Below are 15247 nucleotides of genomic sequence, written 5' to 3'. Positions count from 1 at the left end.
ATATGTACACTAGTGATTAAATAAGAAAATCTTGAAAAGAAATATGACGGGAGGGCAGATGGGATATTGCACAGGAATGAGCAGCAGAAAATTACAGTATTGCACTTTTTAAATATAAATATTAATAACAATACTTGTGAAGCTGCAAGGTAGCTTCTGAGTGCGTCCTGTGGAGTGTGTGTGTTTAAGTGTTGTGGTTGAGGTGTCGTATGGCTTGGTGGTAAAAACTGTTTTTAAGTCTTGTAGTCCGAGCAGGCAGACTCCTGTAACGTCTGCCAGATGGTAACAAGGAGAACAGCTGATGATGATTTGCAATAAAAGGTTTAAGTTTTTGTTTTATGCAACCAAAAGAACATAAAACATAACCGTCATACCGGCTGTAATGTCACTAGTTATTGTGTTAAGAGAGGAAAAGGTGTGTAGATAAAAGACAGACTGGTATTTACAGAGTGCTTTTGTGTGCTTAGTGAGAGCTCACTACGCATTTACACTGGAAGCACACAGTGCACAAAGATGTTCATACAGCACTTTGCTTTATGCGCTTGATCTAGAGCTCACAGTCACACAATTTGAGGTTCATCTTACCCAAAGACATTTCAACATGTCAGACTCTAGGAGTCAAACCACCAGTCTTCTGATTTGTGGATGATTTTGATGCCCTCAATAAGTACAACCATTTTATCTCTTTCTTGTAAAAAGTAGTGCGTTTCTAAACGGAATCAACATATATGTATTTTTGAAATGCAAAAAAAAAGACAGTATACAGTGAATATTGAAAGATAGACACGTTGAAGGTGGCAGAGCAGCAGCTTTGCCAGCAGGTGGCAGTGCAACTCTACTTAAGTACCTCTGAAAAAGTATGTAAGGTAAGAGGGCTGATATTCGTATGGTTCCAATACTATTGTTAAAGCAAAAGTGGTGAGATGAAGAAGTTTTTGTCTTTTTTAAAATCTCTGTGTGAGTGATTTATGTACTCATTGCATTTTGGCATTTCCTCTCCAACAAGCAGTCAGTATCACCGTCTACTGTATTTGTCATTGTGAAGCAATGCTGCAAAGTGTGTGCCTGTGTCAGTGAGCATGTGTGTGCGGTTTCACATGCATGTCTGACTTGCCAGTGTTTGTGAGCGCAGTTGCAGAGTACAGTCATCATATCTGTAGTTAATCTGAATGTACTGTCATCTTTGTGTTCTGAAGGCAGCGCTGCACACAAGCACACAACCCAGAGAGAAATCCAGAAGGCAGCAAGAGGCGGTCAGAAGTTCATGCCTCGCCCATGATTGTTGACTGTGCAACAGTGAGCACCTTTTTACACAACACATGACTCGTGCACGCAGCCGGCAAACTGGCGAGAAAAACTGAGATACGATATTGAGCGAAAACAAGAACATCTCTGTTTTGTAAAGAGGGGAGGAGTGATATATTTGGGATATATTTAACAGGGTTCTCTGCTTATGCTGTGAGGCTCGGAAACAGGTAAAAGGTTGAAGTGGGTACAATTAAAGCAGAGTAGCGGGAGGAGGAACTGCTAAAATCATGCCAGAGGAACAGGGGCTGCCAGACAGGCCCTCCAGTGAACTGTCTCCACCGCACACAACCCACTTCCTGTCTCTCTGTCTTACACCAAAGCACAGTCAAATGCAGATACAGTATACACGCACAACAAAGATAAACACATAGCTATACGCAGGCTATATAAATACACTGAAACAGAAGCGCACGAATGCATACAGATCACCTGTTACTCTTGGCTTACTGCCAAACTGAAGCTGTACAGGAAATGAGCACACGGGTCAGATATGAAGTGAACTCCATTTCCCCTCTCATTTCTCTCTCTCTCTCTCTCACTCTCTAAGCTCAGGGAATATCGCACTGTAACGTGATGACAAAACAAATGAAGAATTTAAGACGAAGAGTTAAACTCCTTTTCTCAAAATGATTGATGAGTTTCCCGCATCACATATAATCTAGATGAAAATTTAGAGGGCCATTTAGAGTCAGAGGTGCTGTAGAACTCTGCGTGTGTGTCTGCCCGGGAAAGTAAAGAGAAGAGCCAGTGGATACACTCTGAGCTCAGACCATCGAGCAGATGAGGCGGATGTTTACATTCTGACTTCATCCATGAAGTGACTTCATGATTATGATATAATTTAGGAAGGTCTGAGTACAACAGCTTCTAAAACAAAGAACAAGCAACCATCATAAATTATTTCACCGAATACAACGCTGCTGCGTTTCAAGAGCTCAGTGACAGATTGGTGTAATCAGTAGTGGGAGTATTTATAGACGTTTTGTGCATCTGCAAAAAAAAAAAAAAAAAAAAAATTAAGTGAGAAATGTTCCAGTTCTCAAAGAAGAACGCCCATTGCTCACCACCGCTCACCAGTGACATAAAGGTAAACAGTGGAAAACTTCTAATCCCACTTAAATGACATTTTAATGATTCAAGTGAGGAAATTGGGTCACAACAAAAAAGCCAGTGAGCAGAATTCAGTGCATAATTGAAAAATAGCAATAGAAGTTAAAGGCTTAAAGAGAACTGAATATAAAATACTGTGACAGAGTTATTACTAGACCTACTGATTTAAGCTCCTGCTACACACTCACAATGAATACACGTACAGTCATGCGATTTGCCTGATTATTACTATTATATAATATATGACTATTTTGATAATCTGATAGATGTCAATTAAGAGCATTTAACAAGAAAAAAAGTGGCAGGAATTCGGTGCTTTTCAACGATAGCGTTGTAAACGCACAAGAAGTCTTCACTTTTACTACCTCATTATAGATGCACAAATTAATTTTTCTCATTTTTAAAAATCTAATAATAATCCCAAATGCAAGAAAGCACACAAAATGTATCTCTTTGGATCTTTCATGCTTATAATGTAGTTCTTGTGTGACCGCGAATTGGTTATATTTTCTCATTAGAGCCCAGAGGAAAACTCACTCTGCCTTGAACCCTGAGTCACCGCAGCATAATGCTTGTATGAATGTGTCTGTTTGTGTCTCCCGAAGTAGCAGAAAGAAATGGGAAGTACAGCTGAGAATAATTTCAAACAGCGCTAACCTCTGTTTTTGTTCCTTTGTTTCCCCGTTTTTGGTTTTTTTTTTTTTCCCATCATCATCCACTGGGCTCTACACATACGACAGAAAGATGGGGAGCATGGGGAATGAGTGTGTGTCACCTGCATTAGGGATTTCCCACAATACAAGCACAATACATATTTCTAACTCCTCACCCGCAGCGGGGTCACAACACCGGCTTGAGCACAGCAACAGCACGACCTGCTTCAAGGCACTGGTGGAATTATCAAGAAAACAGGAAAGGGAGTGCTCAAGTTTGTGTATGTGTGCGCTGGAACACTGCCCACCGGGCATTCCTGTACCTGTCCGAGGATACTACCCCTCACCTCGCCCACATCTCCTCCCTCCACCTGCTCTCTGGCCCCCCAGGTCCTTGGGGACCTGCCAGACTTCAACAGAGACAACCCTCCCAACACAAGCCCCTGCCCCCAGCCTCACACACCTCTCCTCTCTGTCTTCCTCTCTTTCACTCGCACTCTTCCACAATGGCCTATCCTCTGATCCCCAGGGAAACGCATGAATATGGAGGAGGCTGACCAAGTAGCACATGATACACACAAACTCGCTCTCTACCCAACTCTCCTTTCACTCATTTATTTATATATGGATACCTATTGGAGGCTGCAGGCACTCCCGTCCTCCGCCCTTACACCTCACCTCTCTGATGCTCTCTGGGTGACTGTTTGTGTAAATGTGGCTGCCAAATTATGTAAAGCTGCTCTTTCCACAAGCGCGGCATACACATTTAAATGAAAAGAAACGCAATATAGCAACGCAGTGGACTGATATGTTTATAAGTCGGCTTCTGTTGCGGTGCAGATGTCCATCGAGTGCATGTGCTATGTCAACACACAACGCACATTCTTCCTCTCTGCGGCCAAACCGGCGTGTAACTCAAGAAGACTACAGACTGCTTTGTTTTTCACAGACAAACATGCAAGTCTGTGTTCCTGTTGACAATGGCTGACCTCCTTCTGGAACCAGCTGTTCTGTCCACTGTGCAGAAAACACGTGCATGCATACAGTACAAAACACGCACACACACACCGGAGGATTAATACTTACAGAAGTGCACACATACTTTTTTTTCACACTAACACACACGCACGCACAGTCACAGTCACATACACAGCGTGCACACAGGAGTTTCCACACAGCACAGTCTGCACTTTGCACACAGAGAAGTGAGTGTGTGGGCAGGCCCTGGCAGGGCAATGCTAACCCTGGCTGGTGATTTATCGCCATAGTGAAAGCTTGGGCTTTGAAAGGTTGTGTCCTGCCAACCTCTGTTCTCCTCTGACCACCCGGTGCCCACGTGTGGCACTCAGGGGCACGCCTGTCCCTTTCAATAACCTGCATCGAAACCTGAGTCCTCTGGTGCGTGTGTGCTTGTGTGTGTCTGAAGCACAGCAACCTATACTTGTACCCCTGAACCACAGCTTTACTATTATGTGCTGTACTTTGGAACTACAATAAAAGATTTAGGTTAATTACAGTAGATGGTCACACAGCCAATGGATGACAAACAAACAATACAACATCTAGTACACAATGTCAAACCTGCCAGCTAGAACATTACAAAACACAGTGAGTGCCGGCAGCCTTGTTAATGTCGCTACGGCATTAGCAGGATTCTCAAGGAGTCCTGGAATACTTTCCTTACAGTTAGTCTAAATAAAAGTCTGATGGGTATTAACTTGAGTCTACCCAGGCTGGCAATTATGACTGTTCTGGGTTTATGAGCAGCAGCGCAACAAGGACAGGGCCGAGCCAAATGCTTCTCTGCATCTGATTTCCTCCCTCTGATAAGAATTCTATACGCTGTCGTCAACTTTTCATTTCAACACAGATGGACTGGCACGGCAGGAGTTGATGTCTGTAGGCCGAACAGGGCATAAAGTATGTCTGAGCCATATGCATACAGGCATATAGATGCACGCCCACGCAGACACATCCAAAGAGTGGAAGAGCGGTTACAAAACCACACGGAAATGCACAATGCTAAGGATTACAATGGATCTGATAATGACGCCCTCCTCCAGGGAGTCACAAAAACATATTAGTACTCTGTGCTCTGTCTATTCAGAAATTCAAGACTGCAACATCACTGGCTTGGATGACTAAAGGGATTTTTTTTTTTCAATTTTACCATATTAAATCCATTGAAGATGATTTAATTTTCAAAATAAAAGCCTCTAATAAATGCGTGCACACATGATAAGATGTTATATTATAAAACATATTTACGTGTATTAAGTTTCATGCATTATTTCTGTGAGCTGTTTTTTTTCCCCTTTATGCAATGCAGAGTGCTACTTATTTTAATAAAGAGCTCTGCTGTGCTGTCATTATTAACTATTTGGCTCAGTAATAAAGCAAAGTAACAGTAGTTCGCATAAATTTGCTTTCCCCAGCACTAACAATAATGCACCAGTGGAACAAACTGAAACTTTCATGTAACCAAATTTAACACCGGTCACTGGTAAAGAACGCAAAAACCAAAGCCACATACTTCTGAGCATCTTGTTGTCATAACTCCGACCCAACTCATGGCAGAGATCCACATTTGATTTATGGCTTTAAAGTTAGCGAAGAAAAAAAAGTCAGCGCCAGGATTTCCGGCGTGTGTTCAAGAAAAAAAATGAATATACTCACTCTTGTACAGCACGGGCTATAGACAGCGCGGTAGAGCCGGTCTCATTAACACTGTCCAAGGTCACGTTTGGCAGGTCATCGTCATCGCTGTCACTTTTGATCTGCCTTGGCGACAGGCCGTTGGGGTCTATGTGTGCTGTGAGGATGGGACACAGACATGGGAGACAGACACATGAAACTGGAGCTGGCGCTGTAAACTTATAAGGCATATCACATTGTGCGTCTTTCTAATTATAATGAAGTAACTCCTTTATATACAATTTCATCCGAATAACCCCAAAAGTATTCTTTTGTGTGCCATTATTTAGCATACTGTATGCAGTAGCTGAGCGTGAGTTGAGATGGCCTCAGTACTTGCCAGTATTTTCTCTCAGGAGCTGTCAATCAAACGAAACATTTAACTGGAGGACAGAACAGTCGACCGTGACTCTGTACCCAGAGGTTGCGTACTTACAGAGTAGCATGCGAAAAGGACACACGTGTGCACATAATCTCTATCTGCCTCCAACCACAAAGATAAGACTACAGGGTGGAGCACTGTTTAGCTGTTGTTGCCTGTGAGCAGCGTGTGAAAACATTCGCGCATTTGTTACTGTTTCCAACTTAAAAGAACATGTGCACGCATGAGAGCAACTGTGAGCATCTGGTCCTCTATACAGTATGCACACCTGAAATAGAATCTTATTCATCATAGCAACGAACCTGTACACAACACCTGAAGAGATCAGCTGCTAATTTCTTCAACCTCGAAAATTAACAAGCAAACTGTATATGTGGGTGCTTGTTTCCTTTTGGACAACATGGACCAAAACCATGAAAAACAAGGAAAAAAAGACCACAATGCTGTTGAACCATGACCCTCTGAGCCAGTGAGCTCAGTGGTTTCTGTCTCTTGAGCTACGCAGTAAGGTTACATCTATTCCACAAGCTGTGAAAACTTGTCCCTTGGACAGCTCATCAGATATGCTGCCAGAGCCTGGAGTCATTCTGTCCATTCTTTCTCTTTCAGCCGACAGATGCGGCGAAAATCCCGGATAACACAATAAATTAATATCAGAAGAAAAAACAAAGACATGCTGTAGATGGAGAATTAGCAGCAGGGCATTCTAATACAGCACTTAAAAAATGTACACTGTTAACGGTTCTGTAAAGGCTATTCTTGCTTAAAATCACCGGAAACACTGAATATACGGAGACATACAGTATTTTCCACTGAGGTCTACAACATCCCCATCTACTGTAAGCCAGGGTGCTTTTATAAGCTATCAGGACTTCACCTTCTCTGCCCTCTCAGCTGAGACTGTGGCCATAATGGCCCATAATAATGGTCTAGAGTTAGGAGCAGACATGGTGTTATTACTGGAGGGGTGGGTTGGACACAGAAATAATGCTGTAACTCAGTTGGAGCTTTTGCTTTTAAAGGTTTCTGCTGTTGTTGTAGACTAAGACATGCAGAGTGGTCACCAGCTCGCCGAACCCTATGGAAAACCTGTAATTAGCTAGAAATACATCGCGTTTTGGAAATGGGGATTGGAGGGTGGGGGTATTTTGAACTAGGGACACAAAGGAGGAGTGGTGGAGAGGTGGGCAGAGCAGCGGATTTCTTCCTTTCTCTCCTGTTGTTTCCAGTCAAGCCCTGTTTCCATGGCAACCTCCTACCGGAGACAGGGAGACAGCAGTGAAAGAAAGGGTACCCGCCTTCTCTGAAAGAGGATGGCCAACCTGTGTATGTATGTGAAAAGCGAGTGAGTGTGCACCTCATATCTACGCTGAGAACTTTAATAATCGCATTAAAGTTTTCTTGGTGGGGGGTGGGAGGGGGGCTGGATTTAGTTCGGGATTTGCCTAATGTCAACAACTTATTTGTTTAACCACCGGCCAGTAGTGACACTTGAAATTCCAGATAAGGCAGGAACAAAAAAACTCTCTCTATATATAGATGGATAGACAGATATAGATATTTTTCCTATTGCTTTAATTCATTTTTGATTTGGCTTTGATGGTGGAATGTTGGATTTTGTAGACATCATATTAAATGCAATAAATAACCAAATGTTCTGGTTCTCAACCGTTTGCACTCTCATTAAAAGTAACTGCGTCCACCACACCCAGCACTCATTCACCTCGTTTCCTTTGTGCTGGGTGCGTTCAGAGCCGGGCACTGCTGATGTTGCTCTGTGTATGTGTGTGTGGATGCGTCTGCTTGAGTGCCACCCATCTTCAATATCCATCCACACCCTATTATGCAAGTCTTGTTTTTCCCTATCCTTCCTTCTTTTCCTCTCTCCTCTCCCTGGGAACTGACATCTAGCATTTTAAAAAGCAAAAAAAAACAACAACCAAAAAAAAACGCCCATCTCTGAGGACCACCCCACCCAGCCGGCCGAGTGTCTGTTTGAGCACATGCTCTAATTACATATCATTGCTTGTTTGCTTGTACGTACTGTACATGCACGGGTGTGAGCCTTAATGTGTCTATTCCTTCTGCAGGGAGTGAAAAGAAGCAACCTTTTTTTACAACCAACAGTTGCCCTGTGTACAGCTCAGACTTGGACAGAAACACCTACTGTAGGGTCTCATCCAGTGGTTGGCAGTAAAACCACACCCAGAGAGAAAACCAACAACACATCCAAGGCAAGGCCGGAGAGGTCTAACTCTCAGACTACCCCAGACTTCTGCTTCTTGACAGAGGGAAAGCTACCTGCACTGGAGGCTGTTAAACACAAACAAGGCGTTCAAGCTCTAAGCCTTATCTTCCCTCTGAAGAGGCCATTCTGAAAGCATGGACATGACAGTCTGCCTTCTCAGCAATGTGTTGACTAAAGACAGAGCAGAACACCTGCCAGATAACAAACCACACAGCTTATCACTGAGCTTTCCCCCTCTAACATTTCAAAATCCTCAGTGCTAAATGTCAGTTTGTGCCATCCCTTATATCTGACCCAGGTGCAGCCAAAAAAATTTCTGTAATTGTTCCCAGAGAAAGCTGCGAGCGGTTTCTCTATTCATACACCTCTTAGTAAGAATACATTGAAGCTTATTATGATTATAACCTATTTTAAGTGAGTTAACGGATTTAAAAGTAATATTTCTCAAAAGGTAGCGCCTAAGAACAGGTACCAGCACTTTCAAACTCTTAAATGTCCTATTAGAGGTTTCACCCAATCTGGATTAGTATCTAGGTCACATGGTTGAGGTGAGTGGTCATCCTTCAGTCAGGCTGATCAGGAATCATGATGGCCACCAGTGGTGAAACACGCCAACAAGGTGGTAAGCCATTACATTTTTAAATACAATTGTAATTTTCAATAAAACAAAAACGTGATTTCCTAATTAAAACTCACTGGTGTAGAAGAAAAATTGACCTTAAAAAGTACGCAATTCAATTCAGAAACTTTTGAAATATATGTATCCCTGAGATACATTTTAATCTGAAAAACGTGGTAATACTAGCTCCAAACACAGAAATTGCATTATGAAAGTATTGCTTTATCTTTTCCTGCAGGGCATCGCAGGTAGCTCATTTTGTAGGAAAGAAAGAAAGTGATTAGATTGATCCACGCAAGCCTTTCAGACTTTGAGCTCAGTGATAAAGGCGTTGAGAGATAGTTGCAGTGGTTTACACATTTGCCATAGATGTGAAAAGACCCCCAGTTTGAGATCGGGAGGAGTCACAGGCTGGCGTACTCCTAGGGCCGGTTCCAATCACAGATAATCGAGAGGGTTGCGTCAGGAAAGGCGTCTGGTGTAAAATCGGTGCCAATTCAAACAAGTGAATCTATTCGCTGTCGTGACCCCTTGGGAAATAAGGGAGCAGCTCAAAGTCCCCCCCCCCCTCAAGATATAGCTCTACTGCAGAGGTAGAGGATAGAAGTCCAAAAACCCTCAGTGGATTTAGGTTGTGGTAAGCCTACACAGTATTTGTAATGTAATGGCCAGGAGAAGCTAGAATATGTAACTTCTCTTTATTGAATCTAACATTAAAATGTTTATCATTTTGACTTTGTTACACCATAGGGCAACATTTCCTTATAAGTACGTCTTAGAACATGCAAAATACACCAAAACAAGATGTGGGGCTAGAGTTTCACAGGGGCCCAGGCTGCTCAGTAAATATAAATGTAATAAAAAAGGCAGCAGTTCAAAACCTGAATCATAGTTGAACTTTTTGCAGTGTATCTTATTAAAATAATGACAGAGCTTTAATAGAAATCCCAACAGAACAAAGTTAGCTGTATAAATATAGAGCAAATTCAGCGAGCAGGGTCTCACCTTTGCCCTGGCTTTTGGCCTCATCCAGCAGAGGTAGCATGATGGCATTGTTGAGGCTGGAGGGTGATCGAACGGCAGTGGTGTACATGAGGGGCAGTGACTGTACCACAACTGGGATGCGGTGAACATGGCTGGCGAGCTTCCCGGCTCCCTGCAGGCTCAGAGGGCTGGATGGAGGCGGAGGCACAGAGTGCAGGATGTGCAAATATGGCTGACCTCTCACCCCAGTTCCCGGGGCAACCAGAGGGCCCGATGTGAGCACCGACGAGGCTGAGGTGATAACAGATGGAGAGGAGGAGGAGGAGGATGACGACGATAACGAAGACGGGGAGAAGGCGGATCTGAGGGGGGATGACGATGAAATCGTGGTGGCGGATGAAGAGGAGGGGCGGGGTTTGTTGATGGACAGGTCGACGGGCTCGGTCTGCGTGTGGAAGTGCAGGTCGTGGGCGAGCAGGTCTTCGGGAGGTTCCGGTTTAACTCTGCTGAGGAAAAAGGGGACGCCGTCCATCGCAGTGTAAGGGCGCACTTTGGGTGACTGTGGGCGTAAGAGAGACAGTGATGTTTCAGTTTAATGCCACAAAATACATTAACCTCAAAAGACAGAGTGTTTCTATGGCTGAAATCCAAGTTCTAATAGTTTTTGTGGAAATATTTGTTATGAAACACAAATACAGAGCAAAATATTCATTTAAGAGTTCAACTTCTCCCGTGAAGCTCTTCAACTGGCATGATGTCACGCACAGAAATGCACGAGTAAAGATAACGTCTCTAAAACTCGCCTCCTTTCGCTCCCTCGTTCTCTTCTCCTGCCCTGGGTTGCACTCTCTCTTTTTCTCCTGTTTTCCATGACTCCCACACAAACGCAGCTCTCTTGGCTCCCCTTGTCTCTCTCTTAAATCTCCTTTGTGACGGTGAAAAAACATCATATGGGCTCAATTTCCTGACCGTCTCTCTCCGTCTCTCAGAAATGGGCCTCCTAAGGCCAATGCTGGTGGCTTAGCGTATCCCTCAACACATCTTTCACTTAACACCAAGCAGACTGTAACACAACCTCTCCATCTGTCTGCACACGTTTCAGGAACCTGTTTACTTGGAAAAGATAATAGAGAACACACACGGTAGAAAATGTGACGCTCACCCTGCTACTATTTGCTTCTTAGGGCTCCCAAACTTTGGCCCCTTTACTTGATATCGCGGTCTTTGTTCTAATGTCAGATTAGCCGAGTTGCATGTGATGCGGCTGATCTCAGCTCACTCTGCTCAACGTGGGTGCTGCAAAGTGTGGTAAGCAGTGTTGATCCTCACAGTGGAGCCTTTCAGAGGCTGAGTCACAGTTAGTGCCATCAGGGAGCGAGCACGTCCAGGATTTTTATTTTTTTTAAATAATCAAACAGGAAAAGCTCATTAAAATTAAATGGAAAAAAAAATCACTCCAATAGCAGCTGCAGGAGAAATGAAAAAATGTTCTCTAATGTGGGTTTTCATGCTCACTTTTGTTTTCAGAGACTCGCATTTCTTTTTCCTTATGTAATGCTGACTGAGAGTCGATCTGCGGTGAATTACGAATTTTTCTGAGTGGTGTGTATGGGTGTTCTTTTATGTAGTAGCTTACTATTTTTACTCCAGACTTGTATACTTGTTTTCAGCCTACAGGAAGTGTTACAACCCCATGAATCAAACAAAAAAAAAAAAAACTTCACGCAGCGTAACTCCTCTTCAGTTGGAAAACAAACCATGCCCCATGAAAAATGCTTTCTGATGAACTCTGAACCTCAGTGGGGTTCAGCTCAGAGTCACTGGTGTCGTGTCAAGATCCACAGTAAAATATGGTCTGGGTCATTACCCACCACCGATTTCAGGCATGAGCCTTCACAGCATTTCGTTTGTGTTATTCTTCAGGGGTATTGCTTCAAAAAAAAAAGCTCAATCATGCTGTTTATTAAGAAAATGGAAGACATGATCAGTTCTAGTGTACTGTGATAAAGATAACATCACATCTCCTTCAATTTTGTCAGTACTATTCAAACAGAGACACTTCCCTAAAGGGGCTGACGAATCGTTATAAAGTTCTCCTCTTTTAAAAGTTATTCTCAAAGAACGAGAGCGACCTACAGGCACATATAGAATATTTAGAGATTCTAAAGCAAATATCAGTAAAGGCTTCAGTAGAAGCAACTTAGATCGTTGCGAATCCACAGTGGCATAAGGCTGCCAGCACAGCGACAATGAGAGCGTCATACAGGTTCCCTTCTACCTTTTCTGTTACGATCGAACTTGTGGGCCTCATCGCAAAGAGGAAGATGAAACCAAAGTTTACAAATAAGGTTTTGGTTTTTTGGTTAAAGAATTATGGTGCAGTGATGAAGTGCAAAAAAGAGTAAGAAGATAAGAGAAGCTATGAGAGAGCCACAAACTCTATCAGCAAGAACAGCGATCAGTATCCGGCTGTGCATGTTTGAGACAATAAAGCCCGTGCACCACTGAGAGACTCCGACACTGTGGGGATGTTATGGGCAGCGCACAACAACTTTTTTGATACTATTTGAGTATTCAACTGTTAGATTTGCAGCTAATTAAAGAGCCACTGGTGTGAAAGCATAAACCAAACCAAACGGCTGATGATGTACATGTACAATAACAATAAAGAGATTTTCTATTTTATTCTATTCTAAAACACGTTTTTGGTACTTAGAGGCAAAGAAACGGAATACACTTGTATTCTTAAACATGCTTCAGGCTACATTTATACGCACAGATGGATACATAAACCTATCATTTTTATACAAACAACCTCAAGTGAGACGGATGACGCTTGCATTGCTTTGCTTAATAAAAGTTACACTCTGTTGAGTCTCCATGCTAGCAATGTCTAGATTTAAACAAGCACGTCCCTCCTTTAGGTTATTCAAATTCACATTTTATATTTTTCGTTTGTTTGTTTGATTTTTTTATGGTTGAGTGTCTGCTATCTAGTGGCTATATCAAGAATTTACCAAGACAAAATTATCTAAATAAATTTCACACAGAGTTAAACATTAACCGTCATCTCTACTTTGTCTTGCATCAGTCTGACGTAGCCTTTCTTGGCTGAGCCTCGGGCTACCATCTAGCTGCTTTTGCACATGGTCTCTCTGTGTTTCCATTTTTGTGTATAGAAAGCGAGTGTCACAGTCTGCCCGGAGCTATACCGCCTGTCGGCTTTGAAGCCGTTAGATTCACCGAGGCTAATCTCAGTGTTTTGAAAACAGTGTCTTTCTTAGTAAGTGTGTGTAGCCCACTCCTAAAATCATGTAGTATTAGCAGGTCTTCTTACCAGTTAAAGACATTGAAGTATCTCATGTGGTAAAGTGCAGAATGAATAATGTTATGAATAAAACAGATATGCTGCCCCAGTCCTAAATGTTGATTGTTTAGGACAATCAATGAAATGGAATTTTTCTGGCAATATCTTCCCAAGTGCTTTTTTAAAAGAGCAAAGAGTTTTCAACATAGCATTTCTAAACATACTAGTTTTCTTTGGAAAACAGAAATTGTTTCTATTTGTCACAAGAAATATTTCAGAAAAACAAAAGAAATTGGTTTAGACTATTGACGCTCACAAAGTAGAAGACCCATATAAAAAGTTATCACAACATTTCCTGGTGTTAAGAACAGAAATCAAAAGAAATTGAAAGAGTCACAGAGTACAGAAGAAGCCTGGTCGAAGTAAGAAGTTAAAGATTTCAAAGCCTCTGAAAGAAAACTAGTGAGAGTTGGTGTGTAAAGACTCCAGAACGACTACCGAGGCACCAGTGAATGACTTAACCCATTTGGGAGAACAATAACTAGAAGCAGGCACAACAATGGACTGTGCAGGTCTAATGAGATGAAACTAGAGTGCTTTGGCTACTTTCAACATGGCAACGACCCAAAACATACGGTGAAGAGCTACCTCCAGAAGACCAACGTGGTTGACTATTGACGTCAGAGGAGCTAATCATTTTGACCGGGTAGTTTGGCATTGCGTTGAATGTAAGCATCCAAAATAGGGCTAGGCTGTTTGGACAAGCTGTGTTAAAAATTCCTTTCTCTGTTTAACAGTACTTTGGAAATACTTCTGAACTAAAACTAAATTTTCATAGGGAGGTCTAATAATTCTGTCTGCATTTGTGTATGTTTGTAATGACAGTGCACTTGGAAAGTGTCCTATAAACAAAGACTAGTTGGCGCTCTAGCAATGACATTTCCTTTTTAAATAAAATACATATACACTGTTTCTTAAAAAAAACTTTACTTATCTGTTAATTTATTTATAAAGTAGTTAAAAGTAACTTAATGTACTAAATGGTAAGTGAGCAAATTGCACTACAATAAATGATCATATGGCACAAACTCAGTTTACAGCAAGACATCAAACATGCCACTTACAGAAAAGTATACTTGCAACACTATTACAAGCCTATAAAAGTAAATCTACTGCTTTTTTTAGTCCATTGGTATTATACCTTTTGTTTCCATTCATTTGTGAGTGCTGCCGTAATGTTGAGAAGTAAGAACTCTATTTAAAATTCTCTCGTCAAAATATTAGAACGGTCTATACATAAACAAAACATGCAGAAACGAAAGTTCTGCCTTTTTTTCTTCTTCAAACACAACTCAACAGAAATGGAAAACTTAAGCCACCCCTACTCTCACTTTGACAGATACAAACCCACACATGCTTACAAACCTGACACACATACAGCAAGAGCCGCTCAACCTGCCTGCCTGCCTCCGTCCTCATGCCATTGTCTTTATTAGGGGATAATGGTTAGCGGGGCAGATTTTCCAGCCCCTTGCAGGCGAATTGTCTAACGAGGCAGACCATTTCCAGCAAGCCCTTGGCCCCACGCCACCCAAATGAAGACCACATTTCTGCAGCAGCCTAAACTGTCTGTCTGCCTCTGCCATCTAAAGGGAAGCTCGGTCTGTTAGGGCAAGATTGGATCTTAGTGCACTTCAAAGCTGTGTGGGCTGCAGTGCTCACATCCTGTCTGTGACTGACATCATTACAAGGAGAATGATTTCAAACCCAAGGTATGAGGTAGCAGCGCAAGAGCCTAGCTCTCAAACCCTTAAGCTGCAGCTGAGGAAAGGACACCCAGAAAGTAACCACCTGCTCCCTCTATGCCAATTCCTTAGATGTGGAGATTCAATTCTTATCAACACAAACCACCTCCACAGCCAAACAATTCTCTGCAAGGCCT

General features: G+C 42.4%; 1 protein-coding gene across 1 annotated transcript in view; it reads right to left on the bottom strand.

Annotated features, from left to right (window-relative positions):
* The window catches only part of klf12b (Kruppel like factor 12b), a gene marked incomplete at its 5' end in the record, with an annotated part of 40376 nt that overhangs the window by 6761 nt on the left and 18368 nt on the right, over positions 1–15247 (bottom strand). The window contains 2 exon segments of the mRNA XM_080902165.1: positions 5748–5883; positions 10020–10557. Coding sequence (XP_080758291.1) covers positions 5748–5883; positions 10020–10557 — 674 coding nt within the window.

This window comes from Rhamphochromis sp. 'chilingali' (assembly GCF_963969265.1).
Source record: "Rhamphochromis sp. 'chilingali' genome assembly, chromosome: 14".
NCBI classification, from domain to species: Eukaryota; Metazoa; Chordata; class Actinopteri; order Cichliformes; family Cichlidae; genus Rhamphochromis; species Rhamphochromis sp. 'chilingali'.
The sequence above is the reverse complement of the archived record's forward strand: the minus strand, read 5'-3'. Positions and strand labels throughout refer to the sequence as shown.